Source organism: Ahaetulla prasina, chromosome 5 (assembly GCF_028640845.1).
Source record: "Ahaetulla prasina isolate Xishuangbanna chromosome 5, ASM2864084v1, whole genome shotgun sequence".
In the NCBI taxonomy this organism is placed as follows: domain Eukaryota; kingdom Metazoa; phylum Chordata; class Lepidosauria; order Squamata; family Colubridae; genus Ahaetulla; species Ahaetulla prasina.
The window spans coordinates 1706089-1732440 of record NC_080543.1 but is presented as its reverse complement, the minus strand read 5'-3'; the positions used below and the strand labels follow the sequence as shown (position 1 = coordinate 1732440).

Below are 26352 nucleotides of genomic sequence, written 5' to 3'. Positions count from 1 at the left end.
TCAGCAACCCTTTCCAGGAGAAGGCGGGGCCTCCGGCCTCAGCCGTTACCTTGGCCATGGCCGTCCAGCTGGCCAGGTGTTCAGCCACGGAGCTCTCCACTGTGCTGGCCTCCTCTTTGGCCTGCAAGGACTGCGTGAGCTGCTGAAGCAGCTTCTCCTGGTGCTCCTGCTTCTGCCTCAGCTCCCTGATGCGGGCCTGGGTAGTGTCCCGCAGGTACTCCGAGTGAAGGCGCCGGTCACCAAGGCTGACTTTCTCCGCATTGATCTGGTCCTCGCAGGACTGCAGCTGCAGCATGGCCGGCTGCCACTCATGCAGCGCCCACTGGTACCAGTAGACAGAGCAGATCCATTGATAAAGAGCTGCGGCCGCTTGGCTGGCATTCTGGATGGCAGCCACAGACAAACTCTCGTGGGAGACCACTTGGCCCAGAGCTTGGAAGAGCTCCATGCTGAGAGTCTCCTTGGGGTAGAAGACCAGATCCTGGAAGGGAGAGAAGGTCTGGGAGAACAAGTCATGTGTGTGTGCCTGAGTTTTCCCTGGACCCGTACAAAATTAGAAAGGAGGTGAGCACGGACAGCGTCTGATCCTTCCCAACGTGACAGAAGGGCAGAGTGAGCTCAGTGCCCCTATGGCCCTGCCTGGTTCAGAGGCAGGTTGCTCCTTGCCCCCCATGCCTGGGGAGGAGGCCACCGCACCTCTGGGGCTGGGTTCCTTAGGCCAGAGTGGAGGCAGTGAGCTCATTTCAATGGCACAAAGGCTTAAATTGCACAGACAGCAGATTTTCCAGTGCCTGCAGGAAGGACGGCTGTCATATTGCTTGGTGACATATGTCATTGGGCCAGATGTTGGTAGAGATGATAAAATGAGAGAGAGAAAATAACAGATTGTAGATTAGATAGATGATCGATGGATAATAGAATTTCAGTGGCCATCCAACTTGAAAGTAAAAAGAAAAAAGAAAGCAAACTCTCTAAAATAAAAACAGCCATCTCTATCCCCTCTTCCAAGGAGGCAGCTGTCATCTCAGCCCCAGGGCCTTTTAGACCAGGATTAGAATAACCAAGTCAATCTACCTGGCTTCTCACTGTCCCCATAGTTGCCATGGGTCCCACACTCTCCCTTTGCTTTGGGTCCCCTTTGGCAAAATGGCCTTGTGGTGCCACCAAAAGGGGGAGGGGGAGAATCCCCTCTAGAGAACAACCACGGTGTCTGGTTTTGACCATGAGAAACTGAGGATGGCTAGCCAATCGGCCCTTAGGCTGTACAAATGTGCTTTGTGCCATAGGTTTATCCAGCTAAGTTGGATTCTAAATGCTTTTTCATGCACGATACATTGAGACAATTTCCAATTGTCCAATTTCCAGTCCAAATTTAGACTCCTGGTTTCTTGCATCTGGTTCTGGGGCCCACGGTTCAAAAAGGATACCAACAAATAGTAGAGGATTCAGAGCGGGGCTTCCAAGATGGTGATGGGCCCAGAAGCCCAGCACTAGAAGGAAGAGTTAACAGGTATAGTTGTTCAGCAGCTGGCCAGCCGGCAGGAGCCGGGCAGGCAAAAAAGGCAACCAAGGGAGATGTGATCATAGTGGTCCTCATGTAGTGGAAGGGTTGTCCCATAGAAAAGGAAGCAGGCGCATTCTCTGCTTCCCCAGCATGCAGTGCCAGAGCCAGCGGGAGCAAAGGAAGGAGAGAGGCTGGATGGGAGGAACAAGGGGCTAGCCCAGTGGTAGTCAACCTGGTCCCTATCGCCCACTAGTGGGCGTTCCAGTTTTCATGGTGGGCGGTAGGGGTTTTGTCCAATACTGAAACACTTTCCTTTTTTTTTAATTTGACTTTTTAAAAAAAATCATAGCATTATTTAAAAACATTTTCATTAGGTTTTCATAAAATTCCCCGTGACAATTTAAATTTCTGAAAATATACTATTTGTATTGCCCGCGCATAAGTTGAGTTCATGTTACGTAAGTGAAACTAAATGGCACTATACTGCGACTGCAAACAAAAGAGCCTCATCCCAGAATAGCTCCCGCATCTCCCCCCCACACCACCCAGCTGTAACAGACAAGCAGAGCTGGTAGCCGGCGCCCCCCACCCCCGCCAAACCCAATCCACGATGCACGAGAGGCATGCGCAGATGACAATAGACTTTATAAATCATCATTACTATGGAACCAATGGGCGGTTAGAAAATATTACTACTAACAGAGATACAAAAGTGGGCAGTAGGTATAAAAAGGTTGACTACCCCTGGGCTAGCCGGCGGAAGAAGATGAGGGTGAACAGAGCCATTTCTCCTTTGTGGAAGATCTTCAAAGAGGGGCTGGGTGGATGGCTACTGTGGGGGTCTGCCCTGAGTAGAGCTTCTTCTGCTCTACGATTCTGATACATGTGTGGCCACTCTCTAATGGTGGCTGCTGGGTTGAAAGTCAGCCTGTGCCTCGTGGTTAAAGGGCCAGAAACCACATGGAGGGTCACAGGCACCGACAGGGCAGGGGTGAAATGCTCCTGGTTTGGACTGGATTGGCCGATCCAGTAGCAATGGCGGTGGGTGGTTTGGAGAATCGGTAGCAAAAATCCCTGCCCCCGCCCATGTCCACCCAATCGCCTGGTTGCCTGCTTGCCGCTTCTTTTAAAAAATGCTATTAAAAGGTAAAAAAAAGGCTCTGACGATCACAGCTAAGCTGCACGATCGTCAGAGCCTTTTTTTTTAACCTTTTAAAAGCGTTTTTTTACAATCTATTCGGCCAAACAGGTTGTAAAAAAATGCTTTTAAAAGTAAAAAAAGAGATTGCACGCCACAGCTGATCACACACACACACACACACACACACACACACACACACACACACACACACACACCTGGTTGCTGTTCTACTTACCCCATGACTCCTTTTGGCATGAACTGTGCATGTGCGCACCTCACATTTGGTGCATGGTGCGCACTGTGCATGCGCACGCACAGCACAGCACAGCACAGCACGCACAGCCAGCGAACTGGTAGTAAACCGGTTCAGATTTCACCACTGCGACTGGGTGCTTGGGGGTCCCCTCCCTTTCTTTCAGCCCGCCTGCCTCACTGAATTGTTGTGGATATAAATAAAGGGAGCAAATCTAACAAGTAATCAAGGAACAAACTGCAATTTGTTTTCTCTGCAGAAGGTAAAGTTAAAGGTAAAGGTAAAGTTCTTGTGACAACATTTTTCCAAACATCGGCCCTCTGGACCACGCAAAGCTGCACACGCCTTCAGCCAGGAAGGAAGGGTGGCTGCATGTTTGTTTGCTGTCTTTCTGGGCAGCTTACAGCATCAGCCAGGGCAGGAGGGAAGGGGGGGTCCAGGAGGGGGGTCTCACCTGGTGAAAATCCTCCCTGTTGAGCAGAAGCTTGGCGCTCTCCCACCCGGGCTCCACCTGGAACATCTGGCAGAGGGAGTCGGTCACTTGGACCACTAAAGTGGGGGGTTGCCGGTAGCTCCGCAGCTCCTCGATGTCCTGTACTCGCAGGGCGGCCAGGGCGGCCTTGTAGTCCTGGCTCACCTGAAAAGAAGTGGGTGGCTGGGTAGACCCTTGCTCTGCCACGGGCAAGAAGAACTCTGCCTTCTTTGGGGCCAGGAGCCCCCTCACCCGGCCCGTGGAGAGAGTGATTTCCAAAGGGCAAACACTCTTCCTGGGTGCTGCCCAAAGGAACTCTGTCACGGACAGGACCAACAACGTTCCCCCCTGCCAGCCCTGATAGAAGAGCTGGATGCAATTGGGGGAGAAGGGCAGTGGCTCTTCCCAGCACTTTGAACTGAATCCAGGAGCACTTATAGCTATTGCAGCTGGCAGAGCACAGGTGTAAGGTGCCCGGATTGAGGGGTGCCCAGAATTGTCCGCATTCTGTACCACCTGCAGCTTCCAGAGGCTCTTCAAGGACAGCCCCAGGAAGACATTTATAGCTTTGCTCAGATTGCCAGGGGCAGAAATGCCAACCGGGGATCAAGAGCATAATCCAGAGGCACAAGGCAATCCCACGGAAAGCAGTTGGCCCCTACTCCATCAGGAACACCAGATCCAATGTGCGAGACCACTGTCCTGTAGGAGGCTGCGGGTGATGATCTGGCATTGGCCATGGCCATCATGGGAGCCATCTCAAACCCTTCTCAGAGAAAGCAGACTGAAGTCTGGGGAATCCCAGCAGGACCTGAGGCAGGGAGGCTACTGTGCTATGAGACCAGCAAACCCGACCGATCCCTGGAGGCCACCAAAACAAACAAGAGTTTTACTTCCAGTGATCCATGGAACAACACCCAAATGACAGGAAGCATACTGATGATTCCTCACCCAATAATCACAAACCAACCGAGCCACAGGCTCCATATAGATGTGAATCAGGAACAGAGAGAGTGCCAAACCCTGCAGGGCCCAGACCTCCCGCTCCCAATCAGCACAGACTGGAACCAGCCTCAGAGGAAGAGGAACCACCAGCACAAGGCAGTGCTGCTCAGCCCAACTCGCAGGGCTGGTCCAGAAGGATGCCACAGTCCGTGGTTTCCAAAGATCCCAAGCTACCAGCAAGAACAAGAATGAATGCACTCCCACCAGAGGTCGCCCAAAACTGCAACAAATGCCATTTGGGTCCAGTGCATTAGCTGGAGACTTGACTGAAAGGAACCCAAATAAGCTGTTTGCATCCAGGATCCTCTGAAGCTATGGGATGACTGCCTGCCCTAAAAAAAGAAGCTGGATGAAAATTTTCCAGTACGGTTGAATTCAGCAAAGGGGCAAACAAAATGCTCCCTTCAGAGAACAAGGCCCTCTCTCCAGGAACAATTAAACACCCTTAGAACTGGGTCACGTGTCACCACCGCCTGGGAGGCTTTCTCCAGCTGGAGGGACATGGACCTGACAGACAGGCAGACATCTTTTCAAAGTGGTATTGTTGCCAGCACAACAACAATCCTTTGCCTTGTCATGATCCTCATAATTTTAGACTACGACTGACTCTTCCCATCTGTTTGATAGCACAAATTCTGCTCTCTTCTCCAAATAATAATACATTTTTAAAATTGGGTGTCATCAAGTTGTTTTTAACTCCTAGTGGCCCCACATGTCTCTAATCCAGTGGTCACCAACCAGTGGTCCGTGAGAGAGTTTTGGTGGTCCGCAGAAAAATTATTTGCATTTTTATATTGCACTAAATGCTATTTATCTTTTTAAAAATTCATATTAGTGGTTCGTGGGATTTAAAATTATGAATTTAGTGGTCCCTGAGGTCCAAAAGGTGGTGACCCCTGCTCTAATCTGTCCTTTCAAGCCTCCCACTGGTGGCCACTGTGGCTGAGTGGCTCCACCTTGCTGCTGGTCTCCTCTTTCACCATCCCCAGCATCAGCAGGCCCTCCAGAACGCTGCTTGGGTCCGAAGGAGGATGGTTTCAGCCTGGCTGTCTGTGCCTCGAGGGAGAACTCTGCCTTGATTCATTCCATCATGGATTTGTTTTTCTTGGCTGGCCACAATCTCCTTAGCAGTCCTCTCCAAAGTCCAAAGGCTTTTCTCCTCTTGCTTCTATAAAGTCCTACATTCATTTCCATAGAAGGTCACAGAGAAGATTTTGCCCCATGTGAGCACACAGCTATCGTAACATTGGAGCAGCTTCTCCAGGCCTTTGTGGCTGCTCCACCAAGGGCTCATCTGGCCCACAGTTTTCGACGGCTTGTCATTTGCTTTTGACATTAAACCCTAAAAGGCAGAAGCGCCCCATCACTTCACCAACTTCACTGTTGATTCTAAGGCTGGTTGTTCTATCTGCTGCCCTTAGTCTGGTCTCCTATATATTTAATTTTAGTCCCGTGTTTTCACGATGCTTGTGACTCTGAGTGCGAAGGCTTGCAGATCCTGGGCCTTTTCAGCTGCCAGGATAGCGTCGTCAGCAGAGTGCAGTTTACTGGTGTTTCTTCCTCTGCTTTTAAAACCAGACTCGCCTCCTTCCAACCCAGGTTCCCCTACATATCCCACATGTAGGCTGAAGGAAGGAGGGGAAGGTCTTGGGCCCTTCCTTTGCCAATTGGCAGCCAGTCTGCTTGACCAGAGATTTCTCATAGGTTCCATCTTTCTGAGCACTTTCCATTCAATCAAAGCTAAACTGAAGCCATGAAGAAATGTAGACAAAGACTTCCCAATCAGCGTGAGGTTATTTCTTGATTATGAAAGCCCAAAAAGGTTGCTCTACTGAGAGACCGAAGATACTTGCTTGAGACTACCCGTTTCTTAGCTCTGAAGAGAGGGCATGGGGTGGGGGGGAAATGCCGGGAGCCCAGCCCTTCACCCATGGTGAGCCTAGCATCTGCCTCCCCACTCAGCTTGGAGGAACATCTGGGGTGGGGGAGGGAGAAGGAGCCCGTGTCTTAGACATAACAACCACAAGTATACACACAAGCACCACAGCAGGCTCACAAACCCCTGGAGCGAGCCGGCTGGAGAGTGGCAGACCCACCACCAGTAGTACCTTCTTCATGGCCAACTCCTTCTTCTTCTCCAAAGCATCTCTTTTCTTGGTCAGGATGTCGATGCGTGCCTCGAACTTTCGGCATTCCAACTCCTGCTGCTTCAACACCTCTTGTTCCCGTTCCACCTCCTTCTGGCTCTGGGTCATTTGCTGAAGAAGGCAAAGAAGGGAGAGTCACAGCTGGTCATCCTCAGAGCAAAACAAGGACCTGAGAAATCTGGAGCCACCATACTCATCTCTCCCTTTTTTTCACGTCAATATATCCGGGCAGTTTCCCAGCACCCCTCGTGTGCTCCCTCCTATCTATGCATCCCAAGCGAGCAGTGACTGTGAGCAGGGCGGCAACTCCCACAAGCTTGGACCCTTTCAGGCCTCTAGAAGGGCTCTGCTCCGCTAGCTGCTCAGCCCCAGGGTCAACCCTCGAGCAAACCAGGAGACAGACTAGAGCTACGCTTTAATGAAGGTCATAATAAGAGAACCTTATAAGTCTGTCCACCTCTTCTTTTTTTCCTCTCAAATTCCAGGGAAGTTGGGGGGTGGGCAGCTCAGGTACCCATCCAAGGTCATCTCCTGGCTGGGTACCCCTCATGCTGCCCTCTAATGAACTCTCTCTTTAAAAACAAGAGCTGTAACATGTTGCCATTTAAGTAAAACACAGTTAAGTCGGTAAAAAAACTATAAATCATTACATAGAAAGCTAATACCAATTTACAATGCAAATTAAGAAAAAGTTAAAAAATTTGAAAGAGTAATATCATTCTTTTTTAATTTATATTGAGAATTTTACATAAGGTAAAAGATAAATCTAAAAAAAAGAAGAAAGAAAAAGGTACAAGAAAAAAGAGAAAACTAAAATTATAAATATACTTTTTGTTGAACTATATCAGTATTCACGCTGGGGTGACAATTTATGTGTTTGTTTCTTGTTTTTTAAGCACTTTTTTTTTGGTCATGTTTAGTTTTGCTTTATTTTTGTTTCCCTTTTTTCTGTTAAAGTTTATATTTTAACTTTGAAAATAAAATTTAAGAAATAAAATAAAATTTAAATAAAATTTAAGAAATAAAAAAACAGACAAAGTTACAAAATGCAAAGACCAGTGATCAGTCCTTCAGCAGATATGGACCAACTCATTGTCTGCCCTCCCTCTTCACTTTTTTTTAATTATTTAATTTTGTCATAACAGTATACATAAACATTGTCATAAGTAAAAAAATATATCATGAAGAAAATATATATATATATAAGTAAAGAATATGCATTAGCTATATTAATTTGATATAATGAAGGGAACAATAGGACAGGAACGGTAGGCACTTTTGTGCTCTTATGCACGCCCCTTATAGTCCTCTTAGGAATGGGGTGAGGTCAATAGTAGACAGTTTTTGGTTGAAGATTTTGGGATTTTGAGTAGAGACTATGGAGTCAGGTAATGAGTTCCAAGCATTAACAACTCTGTTGCAGAAGTCATCACTTTTGCGGAAAGACTTGGACCTGGGGGTGCCAGGGTCCCAGCCAGTGTTATGAGGACTGAGCCAAAGTCAGGCCAGACTCTTGGCTTAGTGCAAGGATGGCTTCCCCTGCACAGCTCAGGGCCAAGCTGCAGAGCAGGATATTGCCAGCATATAGGCCAGAGGGACTGCCCTCCCCTCTGAGGACCCTAACCTTGGTCACCAATTGTCTTGACAACCCAGGAGTAGCTAGCCAAACAGGAGGCTTCTCCAATTACCTCAGGAGAGGGGAGAGGGAGGGGAGGGAGACCCCTTCCCAACTAACCGAACTCCAGAAATCCAGTTGCACAACAACAGGTTCACCAAGAGTTGTTTTATTTTATCCACAAAAAAGTCCTTGTTACTAAATAAAAAGCAGTCAATAATCCAACTTTTGACATAAAAAAAGCAATAAAAAAAACAAAAAAAGACAAAAGACAAAACAAACAATAAAAAACAATCTTCTTCCCCCACATCCTCATCGGTTTCGCTTCTATAAAGAGAATGGGGGAGAGGGGAGTTTAATGTTGGGTTTTGGGCACAGAAAGGAAGAGGCGGGGCTAGGATTGAAAAATTTACAGTTTAAATGGGAGTCATAAAAATAATGTCATGGAATGTGAAGGGTACAGGGAATCAGATTAAAAGAAGAAGATTGGAATTTAAGATTAAAAGAGATTTACCAGATATTTTATTTTTACAAGAAACCCATCAGAAATCTGAAGATTCAAATAGAATGTATATAAAAGGTATGCAAATATATGAAAAAGCATTTGGAACTTCAAAAGCCAGAGGAGTTGCAACATTGATATCAGATAGGGTGTATTTTGAAAAAATCAGGTAATTTTGGATGAGGATGGAAGATATGTAATAATTGTGGGAAATCTTAATGAGGAAAAAGTGACACTTGTTAATTTATATTTACTGAATGAGAAACAAAGAGAATTTCTTGAAAAAATAACAAAAATTTTGGAGAATGAAAGTGTAGGGAAAGTAATTGTGGCTGGGGATTTTAACTTAATCAGAGATAAAATAGATAGTACTAACCCCACTCGTTGTGGAGGAGCAAATAAAATGGGGATTTTAAATAAGTGGATGCTCCGAAACGGCGTAGTGGATGTGTGGAGAGAGGTTAAAGGGAACTGAAAGAGTATACACTTTTTTCTCTAAGATATATAATACATATTCCAGAATTGATTATATTTTTCTCTCTAAAGATTTGCTGAACAATGTGGATAAGGTAGAGGTGGGAATTTTTAAAGATTCTGATCATGCGGAAGTTATGGTGGATTTAGATTTTAATTTTGAGAAAAAAAGAAGTTATTGGAGATATGAGGAGAAACTGTATAAAAATGAAAAGGATAAAAAATGGATACTTAAAAAATTGGAGGAAAGTTGGAGACTAAATGATAATGGGGAGGTTAAATTTGAAATTGTTTGGGATGCGATGAAAGCGGTGTTTAGAGGGGAGAGTATTAAATTATCAAGTAGGAAATATAAAAATTATAAAATTAAAATGGAAAGGGATAAAAATCAGATTAAAGAATTGGAAAATCATTTTTTGCTTACTAAAGAAAAAAAATCCTTAAGGAGCTTAATATGTTAAGAAATAAAATGATAGAAGAGGATACAGAGTTGGTAAAAAGGAATTTGAGATATTTAAATAGGAATTTTTTTGAATTCAGTAACAGAAACTCTAAGTTATTGGCAAAGATGGCGAAAAATAAAAGAGAGAAGAGAAAAATTGGAGCTTTGATAGATGATAAAGGAATAAGATGTTACAAAAAATTAGAGAAATATGAAGTGGTTAGAAAATTTTTTCAGAATCTATATTCAAAGAAACCAGTCAATCGGGGAAAATTGCAAAGTTATTTAGAAAAATATGTGGTGAAAATTGATCAAACATATAAAGAATTGATGGAAGAAGATATAACACAAGATGAGATTAATGGAGTTATACAAAAAATAAAATTAGGGAAAGCTCCAGGTGAGGATGGATTACCTGCTGAGTTTTATAAAGAATTTAAAGAATTAATAATACCAAGATTGCAGAAATTATTTAATGGAATATTACATGGTGGAGAAGTTCCTTCGTCATGGAATAGAACAGTGATATCCCTAATTCCTAAACCAGATAAAGATTTAGAAAGGATTGAGTCCTACCGGCCCATTTCTTTAATTAATCAGGATGCAAAGATATTTACTGCTATTATAAGTAATAGATTAAGTAGATTTATAGATAGATATATAAGTTACAACCAAGTAGGTTTTGTGAAGGGCAGATATATGAGTGATATTGTTAGAAGAGTATTAAATATTATAGATGTAGCTGAACATAATGGTGATAAAATTGGTATAGTATCATTGGATATTTTTAAAGCTTTTGATTCTGTACAATGGGAAGCTATTAAAGTAATTGTGGAGGCTTTAGGCTTTGGTAACAAGTTTATACATGTTATTTCAAAATTGTATCAAAAAAGTAGTGCAAGAGTGAAGGTGAATGGAATATTAACTGAAGAGATAAAATTAGAAGCGGGTACGAGACAAGGATGTCCCTTGTCCCCAACATTATTTTTATTGGCTATGGAAATTTTGACAAAAATGATAGAAAAAGATGAAGAATTAGAAGGATATAAGGGATATAAGATAAATTTGTATGCGGATGATACTTTAATTATTTTGAAAAATATAGAGAAAGACCTGAAAAAGATAAATAAGCATTTGAAAGAATTTGAGGAAATGACAGGTCTGAAAGTAAATTGGTCAAAATCAGAATTATTGATGGATAGTAATGGTAATGAGCGCGAGAATATGCAAGAGCAATTTGGGATAAGGATTAAAAATACATTGAAATATTTGGGTATAATGCTTTCACTCAAGGTTAAAGAACTGAAAAAACTTAATTATGATGTGGTGATGAATGAAATTGAGAAGAAGATAGATAAATATAAAATGTTAAAGTTGTCTTGGTTTGGTAGAATTGCAATGTGTAAGATGATGTTGCTGCCCAAGTTTAATTTTTTATTCGAGATGCTACCATTAAATTTGACAGAGAAAGATATTGAAGGATATCAGAAAAAATTGGACAAATTTTGCAATGGTGGGAAAAGACCTAGATTAGTGAAGAAAATGTGGTATCAAAATCAAAAGGAAGGCGGATTAGGAATCCCCAAATTATTTAATTATTACTGTGCATATGGTATCTGGATAGTGGTAAAAATACTTAAAGGTGAAGATAATTATTGGAGAGATTTAGAGTTAAAGGATATAGAGAAATTTGGATCAAGGTGGTTTTTAGATAAAGCAAACTCAAAATGTGTAATTAGAAGTTATTGGTTAAAGGGATTAAGTAAAATGTGGAATAAATTTGTTAAAATTTTAATTCCGGATATAATCTTTTAGGAAGACAATTGGAAACTGGCGATTAAAAATAATATAAGGCGTAATGAAGTGATTAAAGATGAAAATATAGAAACTATTATAGATTGGTTAAAAGTTATGAAAATAAAAGGAGGAATAAAGAAATTATTGAAAAATTAGGGTTAAGCTGGTTTGAAAAATACAGATAGAAAATGGACAAAAAATTAAGGAAAACTATTCGATAAATAGATGTGAAACTGAATTTGAACATTTAGTATCTCGGATTATGAAAAATTGGGGGCTAAAGGGACTCGTTAGTAGGGTTTATAAGATTATAAATTCTGATGAAAAATTACAAAGAGTGATGAGGATAAATTGGGAAAAAGATCTTAATATTGAAATACCAGAGTCAGATTGGAATGTGAATTGGAATAGTAGAATTATGAGGACTTTATCTATAAGGATTAAAGAGCATAATTACAAAGTTGTTTGGAAATGGTATTTGACTCCAGTAAGATTGTCACAAATGGATAAAAAAATTAGTAAAAAATGTTGGAGATGTGATATGGAATTGGGGACTTATGAACATATGTGGTATAAATGTGATAAGGTTAAAAAGTTTTGGCAACAATTGGAGAAAATTATATTTGAAATGATGGGGAAAGTAATAATATTGAGAGTGGAAACTATATTATTGTTGGTAATTAAGGAAATAGAATTAACAAAATATGAAAAAGAATTGATTAGAATTATGATTATAATAGGTAGAATTACAATAGCTAGATATTGGAAACTAGATGTGATTTTTAGAATAGAAGAGTGGAATTCTGAAATGTGGAAATTAGCTTTAAATGATAAAATGACATGTGATATTAAAATTAGAAGTGGTGTGTATAAAGAAGATATTTTCTGGAAGATTTGGAAACCATTCGTGGACTATGCGCTTGGAAAATTGGACGCCTCAGTACCTGTACCTCGAGAACGTGGATTTTGGCAATCATGAGGACATATCCGAAGACCCAAATCTTCCTTTTTTATGTATAGCACAAGGGTGGAATAATGTATTTTTTTTTCTTTTCTTTGTTTGTAATGTTAGAAAAAAGTAATAAAAAAAAATAATAATCCAACTTTTGTCCCTTTTTGCCGACGATACAATTCAGTAATCTGGCTCTGTCACAACCCCAAACAAACTTGCAATTGTGCCTCTGAGCTCCCTGTTCCTCCAGCTGGAGTGGCTGACCTGAGACCAAATGGGACGATTCCTGGGTTCTCCTTTAATCTGAACAACTCCCGTGCTGCCAAGGTACTACCAGGACCCCAGGTAGGCTGTAGTGCCCTTTGGTTTGCCATTTCCTCCCCGGAAGCTCCTGGGTCCAGTCTTGAAGCTGATGGGATAGTCCCATCATCCAGGAGGAGGGAAGGGATCTTTTTAGCTAGCCAAGGGGTTTACAAGGCTACCCAACTCAAACAGCGTGATTTTGAGTGGTGTACAGTAGAAAATCAAGCAAAAACCAAGCAAATCTATTGAAATCAAAACATACCTAATATATAAAATATAAAATGGCAATAATGAAAATATCCAAAAGGGGATCCCACTTGGCTGGGATCAGGAACCAGGGACAAAAACTCACCAACATCAGCAAGGTGGCGGACTTTCCTGGCAAAGGATTCGGAGGAGAAAAAGCAGGGGATACCATGGACACTCCTGAGATAGAAGATAAGCCACCTACTGCTTCCTACGCATAACCAAACCGCCAACCACCACTCCCTGCACGTAACCGAACTACCTGCACCCAACCCTCTGCGGACATGCAAGGGAGCTGCGGAAGAGCAGCAGGGCAAGGATTCTATGGGATCGTTTGTCTCCACGTGGTAGAGGGGTAGAAATGTGGCGGAGGACGAGCGCCAAGGGGCTGCCTGTCTGCCAGCCTAGGTTCTCTAACCATGGGCCACTGGTTCAGTTGCTGCACTCACCCTGACCTTGAGGCTGCTTCTGCCTCTGAAATGGGGTCTCAAAGGGCAGAGAGCTGTATTTCTATGCCAGGAAAGGTGGGGTGCGGGTGAAGAGTACAAGGACAATACGATGCCCTTGCCTGCTGTCGACTCCTTGAGCACTTCTTAGTGCTGCTTGCCTCTTGGGAGCGGAATCTGCTAGGTTTCCCAAAGGGAGGGGGCTCTGGAGCCACTTGGGCACTTGGCTCCTGAGGTAGGCTTCCGTTGTGTGTCTTGGGGCCCACAATAAAAACATAGACCAAGGTCGCTCCTCCGCTTCTCTGCAGGGATCTCATGTCTCCCATTTGCCTCGATTTGGGGGGGGTTGGAGTCTGAGGAGGCCATTGGAAAGTGGGGAAGGAGCAAAGAGAGCCTGTAAAAGGGGCAGGAACATCGCCCCCCCCCTCCCTCCCTCCCTGCTTGGACTGGAACACCGCATCTCCCCCATTGCTGACTTTTGCCTTGGCTGTCAAAATGGGGGGTAGGAACATCGCCCCCTCCCTGCATAGACTGGAACATCGCGTTTCCCCCACGGAGGTTTGATCTGTCGGCCTAGTGGGGGAGGCAGGGACGGCATGAGGGCACCGGAGTCGTTTTCAATTAAGCGTAAAATGCGAGGAGACCTTTTCAGCTTGTGGTCCCACGGACTCCTCGGACTAGGACCCACATGGTTATCTATCTAAGGGTGGGTCCGGCGATTTTTTGGAGACGATAACATCTCCGGCTAAGGATGGACACTTTTCCGCAATTGTATGGACAACTTCTCCATGAGATATTCATTTGCGAACTATTACGACTGAGGTTCCCGCCTGCAGGAATGGCCCTCAAGCTATCGAGGGCTTACCCAGAGAGGTGGCATGACCAAGAAGAATTTGTGGGGTTTTTAAATAGTTTTTAAATAAGGGTTTTTAAGGGGAGGATTTGACGGGTGGGGAGGACCCGTGGGGAGGATCAGCCCTGTGCTAGTTCGCGACTTTCGCCATCTTGTCTGAAGGCAGGGGAGGCGTTCCAGGTTTGAGGGTTGTTCGATCTGTACGGTAAGTGGGAGAGGCAGATATGGCGGGGAGGGGCCGTGTCGAGTTATGGGGGCACGTGTTCGATGTCTGAGGCGATCACGTGCTCCGGCCTCAGTCCCCACCGTTCCTCGGGTGGCCATGATCCTCAGAGCTTGGATCTTGCTGATGTTATGTAATGCCGGTCCGTGGTTAATAAGGCTCCCTGATTTGTGATCTTATTCAGGGGTCCATGACCTCATGGGCATTACGGAGACCTGGTTGGGCCCTGAGGGGTCCCCTGGTGGAGATGTGCCCTCAGGCTTCCGAGCATTTCATCAGCCGAGGTCCAAGGTAGGGGTGGTGTGGCGGTTGTTATTAAGGAAGATCTAGAGCCGAGAGACCACTGTTCCTCAGATTGCGGCTGAATCCCTCTGTGTGCGTTGGGGCTATAGGAATCAGTTGGGCTTGGTGATCGTACCTGGCTCCTTGCTGCGTGACCACAGCCCTGCCCGAGCTGTTGGAGGTACTGGCTGCTGTGGCGGTTGAGACCCCAAACTTATAGTCATAGGGATTTCAACTTGCCATCAGTTGGCTTATCATCGACGCAGCTCGGGAGTTCAAACTTCCATGACCTTGGACCTGATTCGAGTAAATGATGGCCCCTGAGGCATGCTGGACCTGATCTATATCTCTGGACAGTGGTTAAATGATCTGGTATTAGATGATTTAGTAACAGAACCAATGTCATGGTCGGATCATTTCTCCTTCGCCTAGACTTCGAACCGCCATTCACCACCGCAGGGAGACGGAACCTATCGGTGGTTCCGTCCCAGGCGCCTGATGGACCCTGAGAGGTTCCAGACGGAGCTTGGGCCATTCCCTGAGGATCTGGCCCACGCACGACTGAGGAACTGGTCGTGGCCTGGGAGCAGGCAGCGGCCGGGCCCTGGACCGTGTCGTGCCTTTGCGGCCTCTGACCCGGCGTAGATCTCGTCCGGCCCCTTGGTTCTCCGAGGGGCTGAGGAGATGAAGCGCGGAGAAGACGCCTAGAGAGCACCTGGAGGTCCAGTCGCTCGAAGCTGATCGGACACTAGTTAGGACCTATTCTAGGACCTACCTAGTGGCAATGAGAAGCGAGGCGCTCTCGCCTCCACCCTCATTGCGTCGGCAGATAACCGCCCGGCGCCCTGTTTGGTGACCCGCTCTCTCCTACATCAGGAGGTGCGGATGACCCTTGAGACGAGCCGAGGAGTTTAGTGGTTATCTATACGATAAAATCGCTCAGCTGAGGGCGGTCTGGACCGAATGTGGGATGATCAAGCGAGGAGGAGGCCGTCTTGTTGAACACGTTTGGGATGAGTTTGACCCTGTGGCTCCGAGGGCGTGGACAGGTTGTTGGGGAGGCTTCACGGCACGACATGTTTACTGGACCCGTGCCCTTCCTGGCTGGTACTGGCCACTCAGGCGGTGACACGAGGCTGGCTCCAGAGGATTATCAACGCTTCTTTGTTGGATGGGGTTTTCCCTGCCGCCTTGAAAGAGGCGGTGATGAGACCCCTCCTTAAGAAGCCCTCATTGGACCCAGCTATTTTGGGTAATTATCGTCCAGTCTGCAACCTTGGGTTTGTTGCGAAGGTTGTAGAGAATGCCGTGGCGTGACAGCTGCCCCAACACCTGGATGAAGGCGTCTATCTAGACCCGTTCCAGTCCGGTTTCGACCCGGATACAGCACGGAGACAGCTTTGGTCGCATTGGTGGATGATCTCTGGAGGGCCAGGGACAGGGATATTCCTCTGCCCTGGTCCTATTAGACCTCTCAGCGGCGTTGATACCATCGATCATGGTATCCTGCTGCGCCGGTTGGAGGATTGGGAGTGGAGGCACCGATATCGGTGGTTCTCCTCCTATCTCTCCGATGTCGCAGACGGTGTTGACAGGGGGCAGAGGTCGACCGCGAGGGCCTCACTTGTGGGGTCCCACAGGGTCGATTCTCTCGCCCTGCTGTTCAACATCTACATGAAGCCGTTGGGTGAGATCATCAGTGGTTTCGGGTGAGATACCAGCAGCAGCTGACGATACTCAGCTGTACTTTTCCACCCCGGACCACCCCAATGAAGTTGTTGAAGTGCTGTCCCGGTGTTTGGAAGCTGTACGGGTCTGGATGGGGAGAAACAGGCTCAAGCTTAATCCTCCAAAGGAGTGGCTGTGGATGCCGGCACCCCGATTCAGTCAGCTGCAGCTGCGGCTGGCTGTTGGAGGCGAGTTACTGGCCCCAAAGGATAGGGTGCGCAACTTGGGTGTCCTCCTGGATGGCCGGCTGTCGTTTGGAGACCATTTGGCGGCCGTCTCCAGGAGGGGCTTCCACCAGGGTCGCCTGGTTCGGCAGTTCGCCTTCCTTGATCGGGATGCCTTATGCACAGTCACTCATGCGCTCGTTACCTCTCGCTTGGATTACTGTAATGCTCTCTACATGGGGCTCCCCTTGAAGTGCGCTCGGAGGCTTCAGTTAGTCCAGAATGCAGCTGCGCGGGTTACATGTAACACCGCTCCTGCGCAGACTGCACTGGCTGCCTGTGGCCTTCCGGGTGCACTTTAAGGTGTTGGTTATGACCTTTAAAGCGCTCCATGGCTTAGGACCTGGGTACTTACGGGACCGCCTGCTGTTACCACACGCCTCCCACCGACCCGTACGCTCCCATAGAGAGGGACTTCTCAGGGTGCCGTCCGCCAAACAATGTCGGCTGGCGGCCCCCAGGGGAAGGGCCTTCTCTGTGGGGGCTCCCACACTCTGGAACGAGCTTCCCCCGGGTTTACGCCAAATACCTGACCTTCGGACATTTCGTCGCGAACTCAAGACTCATCTTTTTATTCGCGCGGGGCTGGCTTAAATTGGGTTTTTAAATGTTAAATTTATTAATTTTAAACGGGGTTTTTTAGTATGGTAAATTTTAATTGCTGGGCTAATTTAATAAGTTTTTTAAATCGTATTTTAAACCTGTATATTGTATTGTCGGTTTTATTATGCCTGTACACCGCCCTGAGTCCTTCGGGAGAAGGGCGGTATAAAAATCAAATAAAATAATAAATAAAATAATAATAAATAATAAAACCACATTGCTTTTATTATTTCCTTGACTCTTCCAGTTGTCCGTCAACTCATATGCAACACTGGAACAGCCTCCCAAATTCCTGGTGTACTCTATCCTCCCAGTTTATCCTGAGTTCATCAGCAAGTCCTTCCTGAAACTAGCCAATTAGAGCAAGATCATCCTGGTCCACTTCTTTGGCATATAACAACAACAACAACAACAACAACAACAACAACAGAGTTGGAAGGGACCTGAGAGGTCTTCTAGTCCAACCCCCTGCCCAGGCAGGAAACTCTACACCATTTCAGACAAATGGTTATCCAACATTTTCTTAGAAATTTCCAGTGTTGGAGCATTCACAACTTCTGCAGGCAAGTTGTTCCACTGATCAATTGTTCTGTCAGGAAATTTCTCCTTAGTTCTAAGTTGCATCTCTCCTTGATTAATTTCCACCCATTGCTTCTTGTTCTACCCTCAGGTGCTTTGGAGAATAGTTTGACTATCTCTTCTTTGTGGCAACCCCTGAGATATTGGAACACTGTTATCATGTCTCCCCTAGTCCTTCTTTTCATTAAACTAGTCATACAGAGTTCTTGCAACCATTCTTCATATGTTTTAGCCTCCAGTCCCCTCATCATCTTTGTTGCTCTTCTCTGCACTCTTTCTAGAGTCTCAACATCTTTTTTACATCGCGGGGACCAAAACTGAATGCAATATTCCAAGTGTGGCCTTACCAAGGCATTATAAAGTGGTATTAACACTTCACGTGATCTTATAAGAATTTGGTGGATTATTCAAAATGTCTTGAAGAAGAAGATAAAGTTCCTGCCACAATTTTTCCTTTTGGGAATTATAACGGATTGTACAGTGATTGAGACCAAATTGATCTTGAACTTAATAACAGCAGCAAGACTGCTGATTGGACAATATTGGAAGAAAAAAGAATTACCTACAATAGAAGAATGGATATTGAAAGTTATCAACTTGGCTGAGATGGCAAAAATTTGAAAATTGTCTTTTTGAAAGACAATACGCAGGAAAGATATTTAATTGAATGGAAAAAATGGATTTATTATTTACAAAATAGATATCAGATTAAGAGATATCAGATTGCCTTTGAATAATTAGGATGTATTATTTTAGAATGTAGACTATGTTTGGTTTATGTGTAATAATACCTTGTGATTGACCCGGGAAGCGGGGGGGGGGGATGGGGGGAAGGGAGGGGGAAGGGGGTTTTGAGGGGGGGAGGAAAAAGGAAATGTTTGTTTTTTAAAACTTTTTCAATTAAAAAAAAAAACACTTCACGTGATCTTGATTCTATCCCTCTGTTTATGCAGCCCAGAACTGTGTTGGCTTTTTTGGCAGCTGCTGCACACTTCTGGCTCATATCTAAATGGTTATCCACTAGGACTCCAAGATCCCTCTCACAGGTACTACTATTGAGCAAGGTACCACATATATGGTACCTGTGCATTTTGGGTTTTTTGCCTAAATGTAGAACCTTACTTTTTTCACTGTTGAATTTCATTTTGTTAGTTAGCGCCCAATGTTCAAGTCTGTCAAGATCCTTCTGTATCTTGAGCCTATCTTCTGGAGTGTTGGCTATTCCTGCCAGCTTGGTGTCATCTGCAAATTTGATGAGTTCCCCATCTATCCCCTCGTCCAAGTCATTGATGAAGATGTTGAAGAGTACTGGGCCTAAAACAGAGCCTTGGGGTACTCCACTGCATACTTCCCTCCATGTGGATGTAGTTCCGTTGAGGACTACACGTTGAGTGCAGTTGGTCAGCCAGTTACGAATCCATCTGGTGGTGGTGCTGTCTAACCCACATTTTTCTACTTTATCTAGTAGTAGGTTATGGTCTACTTTATCAAATGCTTTACTGAAGTCCAAGTAAATTATATTGACAGCATTCCTCTGGTCCACTAATTTTTGATTATTGGCTATAAATTCATGACTTCAGAGATTTCAGTTCTTCAGTTTGCAAATCTCTTGATTTATTATGCCTATGCTTTCTAAATCATCAAAAGCAGCTTTACTACTTTGCAGGGATTCTTTATTTATCCAACAAGTGATCACTGCCCAAGGGGGAGTCACAGCCCATTTGGTAGCCGTTTCTTACAGGAAACCAAGAATAAACTCAACCTTGTGACAATTGTAAGAAACCCTGCTGGCTTATCCACCATAAACAATCCACATAGGGTTGTGAGGGTAAGAAACTGACCCCTCTCCCTCCTGCTCCAAAAAAAGCCCCTCTACTCTGCTAGGCTTTCTACATGAATGAAGCCAACATTGGTGGGGCCAAAGGCTTGGAGTGGAACCCCTTCCCCTCTCTTGGGACCTTGCAGAAAAGTCCCTGAGGGGCTTCTCAGCCAATCCACAGTCTCCTGGGCATCACGTGGAGCTTGTTAACTGTGGAAGGAAGACCCTTAAGCAAAGGCGGCCTGATTCTCCTTCCTGGATGGCCTTTGGTGGTGGGCCTTGAATGGGCAGAAACTGCTGAACACCCAGGGGCCTTCATTCCGCCAAGGGTCCAGACTGAAAACCCAGCTGGTGGCTCTGGTTCATGCTGGGAAAGCTTGGCAATAAAAAGCCTCCAGAGCCCTGCTTTGGCCTCCAGAAATCCCTCGAGATAACAGACTTCCTTCCTGGTGGGTGATATTTGAGGCTGAAGGTCTGGAAGAGGGAGAAGCTCTGCCTTCTGGAATCAACCCTTCCCTATTGGCCCACTATTTGGTAACCGAGAAGTGCCTTAAAAGGTTAATCACTGAGTGGGAAGTTGGAATGAAGAAATCAGTGACACACATCTTATCACTTTCTGTGGTTTGTGTGCTCACAGAGGACTAGATCCTAGCCGATCTAGCATTGCATATGTATACATTTCATTGCTTTCTTCCCAACCAGATTCAGAACAAAACTCTCCCCACAAATATGCTTCTCTTCCAGCTTTCTCCACTATATTTGTTGGTCTGGATACCATCCCATGTAGACTGTATCAGTGAAGGGAGTCTTCTAGCAATAGAAAAACTTTGGAGAAATCATCTGGTCAAGAAATCAGTTGCCAGACAGACAAGCCTTCCCTGCCAGAGCCTCTCTAGGACCTGCTTGGAGTTTCATCTGTGCTCTAAATTTTAAGTTATTTCTTAGCAAGTTATCATTTCAAAGCTCGCCTGTTTAATCTTGACCAGTTTCTGCTGTAGGACCCGGACGTCTCGCGTATGTTCTTGCTGCTTTTTGCTCACTTCACTCATCTTCTGCAATGCCAGCTTCATCCTGCAGGGACAAAAGGCCTTTCACTCCACAGTCTGCCCCAGCCCCCTTAGGAATCCGACTGTACTCCAGTGAGCTGATGGGAAGAAGGGTAGGGGTGAAGTCCACCAGGTTCTGATAGGTTCTGGAGAACTGGTAGCGGAATTTTTGAGCAGTTCAGAAAACCGGTAGCAGAAATTTTGAATAGTTCAGAGAGTTCAAATCAGTAAATGTAAGACCGCTTGCGCGATCCAATAGCGGGCGGCTGCTTTGGAGGACCTAAAAAATCCTGTACTCTGCTGAGCCGCACCATCAGCAGAGTGTACTTTAAAAGCAGGTTTTCTTCAGCCAAACATGCCTTTAAAAAAATGAGGATCCGCTCAGCTGAGATAGGCAGAGCCTTTAAACAAAAAAAATAAAAGGTGATCTCACCTGAGTTCCTCATCAGCAGAACCTTAAAAAACATGTTTTCTGTAGAAAACATGTAGAAAACCTCCTTTTAAGAGATTCTAAGGCACTTACCTGATTACTGATCGACCGCATGGCTTTTTTCCCAGCCCGAAAGCCCCAGTTTCACTTTCAGCACCAGACAGAACTAATCTAAGCTTAGCTAATCTATTTCATCACTGAGCAACTAATGCTGGCTGGCTTTGCTGGCTGAGGAACTTTGGGAATTGAAGTCCACAAACCTTAATAATAAAATAAAATATTAGTGCAGCTTTCTGAGGTTTGGTGTATTTCTGTAGTGTTTCAGTCTAACTACACAAACAGACAAAATCTCAGTATGTGGTATTTTGTGTGTGTGTGTCAGTTGTGTTGTGTGTGTGTAAAGTGTGAAAGTTGGTTTTTGAGCTTTTTGTGGCTGTGTGAAGTGTGAAGTGCAGCTGCTTTTACATTGTGTGTGAGTCAGTTGTGTTGTGTTGTGTGTGTGTAAAGTGTATAAGTTGTTTTTTGGTATCTCTTATTGTTTTTTATACTTTGTTTATTATTTTTATTATTTATTATTCCACAAAGTCATCTGATGACACCAATACCACCAATTAAGCCATACAAAACCGGTAGAAAATTTTAGATTTCACCCTGGTAAATACCACCTCTGGCTGGAGAGTGGAAATGGAGATTTGAATTTCAGGAATGGAAAATGATTTTGCAGATCTTTCCCTAGTTAAGAAATTGCAGATCCTTCCCTGCCACACCACCAAGCCAGTCACCAAGCCACACCCACAGAACCGGTAGTAAAAAAAAATGGATTTCACCACTGAAGAGAGAGGGTTGGTTTACTGACAAGCTGCAGAAAAACAGCCACCCTCAAAACAGTCCAGACCGATGCTGGCCAAAGACACAGAGTGGGTACATGGGCCAGCTGACTCTGCACCTCGGGAACAATGGAAGCTTCAGGCGTCTCACTCCCTTTTGGGTATTGCAGGCCAAGAATAGGTTCCTGCTGGTTATAGGGGGAGGTTTGCCAGGCTGCTTTCCAACAAAACCCTTCATTTTGCTCTGAGATGGGGGCCTTATAAGTGGGGTGTTAATGGAGATGATGGAGAGGATCTGGCAGTTTCCCCTGGGACCCCCTGAGCCAGAGATCCTCACGATAAGGGCCTGAATCATTGCATTGTATGGCGTAGCACGGAGCCTGGCTTTGAAAAATTAATACGTCAAATGCCAAGTCAACTTTGGTTTGATAGAGGAAAAGCAAATAAAGGTTTAAAATTATGTATGGGGCGCAGTGAAAAAGGCATTGCAAAAAGTGGCGAAAGCCTATAAGGTACAAGCCAACAAGAAATGGGCAACACCGAAACCCTTTAAGGCTGAGGGTACTGAGGGTACCATGTAAAAAGCTGGGTCTGAAGTACCTAGGCCCGTTCCCTATCATCCGGGTGATTAACCCCGTGATTGTGGAACTGAAGCTCCCGTCCTTACTAGGCCGGGTGCCTCCTGTGTTCCACAGTAGCTTACTGAAACCTACCCAAACCCTCTGGGCCCATGGGAGCAGACCACTACAAAATAGACAGGGTACGAGACTCCCGATTACATAGGGGAAAGTCCCAGTATTTAGTCAGATGGAAGGGATACCCCACCACCGAAGCATCCTGGGTTCCACTGACAGCATCTGGGCAAACCGGGGGGTGAGGTAGAGGAAGGATTGGTCGCACATCATACTGCAGCTGTTAACATCTCTATGTTATGTCTTCCAGGTGGCCCCTGGTAGAGGGGAGCTGTCTGTCGAGCCCAATCCATGGGCTCACACCTGGAGGGAAGTGGCAGTGGGTGCAGCATTCCAACACCCAAACGAGTCTGGGCTGCGATGGATGCCTCCTGCGCCTCACAGCTGATTTGGCGAGGTTTGATGCAGCGTGGTTGCTAAACTGGGGCTCTTTTATCCGCTTTGCACCACTGGGGAAGGCTGTAGGACCATTTGGGCTGGCCAGATCCTGTAGAGGAACAAAAAGATGTTGGACTTGTGTTACTGGGTGATTTATCACAGATGTAGCGCCAGGCAGACAGTTTGTGCTAGCACCCAAGGCCACAGACCCTGAGAAAGAATGTGGGTTATCCCAAACATTTCAGCGTTCTAAAAATACCCAGGCGCAAATGTTAAGGGCTAGGAAGGAATTTGCCTTCCTGGTGAATGAACTTAAAAAACGTCAGATTGAATATAGATGGGATATTCCAACTGGTATAATAGTATACTATGCAGGGAAAGTACATCGTCTCAATACAGTTGGAAAAGCAAGAGAATTTTATGTTGAGGCATTAAAAGTTGGAAGTCTTCCTCCATTGGAAGCTAGAAGAAGGGAGACTGAAGTGAAGGAAAGAGAAGTGAAGCAGGTACAAGAACAGATTGTGATGGAAGAAGATTTATTACAAGTGTTGGAAATACCTACGACGGGTTCAGACTCAAAAGAACAAAGGCTGACAAGAGCTGCTGCTAAACGCAAGGAACAAGAGATGAAGGCACAACAACAACTGGCAACTACTACAATGGAAACAGTGGGAGGAGCAAGGCCTAAAGCAAAATGTGATCTGCGGCTAGTGTTCCAAAAGTTTCCTTTGGCCGATAATGGCAATTAAACTATTATCTTGGAATGTTAATGGTTTGAATTCACCGCAAAAGAGAAGGAAAGTATTTCACTATTTTAAACGATTTAAAAATGACATTACCTGTTTACAAGAAACACATATTAGATCTTTAGACCAGAAATATTTGATAAATTCAAAACTGGGAGTACATTTTGTTGCCTCTTCTTTGGAAAAAAAATGGTTTAGTTATATATATAAAGAAGGATATATCAGCAAAATTAATTGAGGTGGATAAGCAAGGAAGATACATTGCTATTGAACTTTTGTTGGAGGGAAAGAAGACATTATTAATAGGAGTTTATGCTCTGAATCAACAACAAGAAATTTTTTTCAAGTTTTTACATAAAAGAATAGTATTTTGGGATTATAAATCATATATATTAATGGGTGATTGGAATGGTGTGTTGGATACTCAAAAAGACAAAAAAAGTTTAAGGAAGATATCAAGCCGGGCGAAATTACCAAAGGCTTTTTTTGAAATGATGGAGGACTTGGAATTAAGAGATATTTGGAGAGAACATAATACAGAAGAGAGGGATTTTACCATCTTTTCTGACAGGCACCAATCATTTTCGAGGATTGATTTTATTTTGATTACTAATGATTTGTATTCTAGAGTGAAGAAGACTAAGATTTGTTCAAGAACTCTATCTGATCATATTCCGGTTTGGATTGAATTTGATCGGGAAAAGGAGGCTAGGAGATCATGGAGGTTGAATGAGAATTTGTTTAAATATGAACAAAATCTAAATGAATGTAAAAAGCAAATGAAAGAATTTTTTATTATGAATATGAAAAAAGAGACATCTATAGAGATGATTTGGGACGCCAGCAAGGCTTATATGAGAGGAAATCTTATACAAATGAATATTAAATACAAAAATAAATTGCAGAAAAGAAAAGGAACTGGAAGAGGAAATTAAAAGAAAGAACAAGTATTGATAAATAGCCCAGGAAATAGTAAAATAAAAGAATCAATAAATATATTAAGAGGTCAGTTTAATATGTTGATGGCAGATCAAGTAGCAATTAATTTACAATATGTAAAACATAATACGTTTAATAATGCCAATAAGCCAGGAAGATGACTTGCCTATTTAATAAGGAAAAACAGAAAATCATGATGATTGATAAAATAGAATATAGGGTAAGGAAGTTTATCAAAAGAACTTGATTAAAAAGCATTTTAGAGTATTATAGTAAGTTATATTCTAGGGATATGATTGATGATACAGAGATAGAAAGATATTTACAACAACAAAATATTTGTGAGCTTACAGAAAACCAAAGAGAAGAACTGAATCAATTAATTACTTCAGAGGAAATTTTGTTAGCAATTAAGCAACTTAAAATCGGTAAAGCACCAGGTACAGATGGTTTAACAGCTGTTTATTATAAAAATTTACAAAATGAGATGGTTGAACCACTTAAAGAGTTATTTAATAAAATTCAAATGGGAGGAGATGTTCCCCCTTCATGGAGGACAGCCTTTATTTCGTTAATACCGAAGGAAGTTCGAGATGGTATTAAAGCAGAGAATTATAGGCCTATATCACTTTTAAATACTGATTACAAGATATTTACCAAGATACTTGCTAATAGATTAATGCCAGTGATGAATCAAATAATTCATAATGATCAGTCAGGATTTATTAAGGGTAGGCAGATGAGATATAATGTGAGGCAAATCGTAAATTTACTTAAATATTTGGAATGAAACAACCAAATCTCAGCGGCATTCCTTTTTTTGGATGCTGAAAAAGCTTTTGATAGATTGGATTGCCAGTTTTTGTTTAAAGTAATAGAAAAAATGCAATTTGGGGATTATTTTATCCATGCAATTAAAGCAATATATCAGAAGCAAACAGCACAAATAATAGTAAATGGTGGGTTAACAGAAACTTTTAAAATTGGGAAAGGGACGAGACAGGGATGTCCCTTGTCCCCATTACTTTTTATTTTAACTTTAGAAATTCTTCTGAATAAAATACGTGGTTCCGATCGAATAAAGGGAATTAGAGTTAAACATCAAGATTACAGATTAAGAGCTTTTGCAGATGACCTGGTTGTTACTGTATCTCAACCAATATACTCAGTTACTGGTTTAAAAGATATAATTGGTCAGTATGGCAAAGTATCTGGATTTAAGGTGAATCAGCAAAAGACAAAGATGATAACTAAAAATATGAATATACAAAAAGAAGAGTTAGAAAGAACTACAGGTTTTGAAATCAAAAAGGTTAAATATTTAGGAATATATATTACAGCTTCAAATGTTAAATTATACAAAAATAATTATGAGGTATTGTGGCAGAAGGTATGGAAAGAAATGGAGAGTTGGAAGAAGTTACAACTATCCTTGCTGGGAAGAATAGCGGCTATAAAAATGAATGTTTTGCCCAGGTTTCTATTTTTGTTTCAAATGATACCGGTACTTAAGAATGATATCAAATTACAGGAATGGCAAAAGGGGGTTAATAATTTTGTATGGATGGGCAAAAAACCAAGAATAAAATTAAAAATAATGCAGGACACAAGGGAAAGGGGGGGTCTTAAAATGCCTAATTTAAAATTGTATTACGAAGCAGTTGTCTTATCATTAATTACTGAT

The 26352-nt window shown here is 43.7% G+C and overlaps 1 protein-coding gene across 2 annotated transcripts in view; it reads right to left on the bottom strand.

Moving 5' to 3' along the window:
* Window positions 1–26352, bottom strand: part of DNHD1 (dynein heavy chain domain 1) — a 94130-nt gene that overhangs the window by 8143 nt on the left and 59635 nt on the right. For both annotated transcript variants that reach the window (XM_058184723.1, XM_058184725.1), the window contains 4 exons: window positions 20579–20681; window positions 6484–6633; window positions 3353–3535; window positions 50–499 (listed from right to left, as the gene is read on the bottom strand). In XM_058184723.1, coding sequence (XP_058040706.1) covers window positions 50–499; window positions 3353–3535; window positions 6484–6633; window positions 20579–20681 — 886 coding nt within the window. The remainder of the gene's footprint in view (window positions 1–49; window positions 500–3352; window positions 3536–6483; window positions 6634–20578; window positions 20682–26352) is intronic.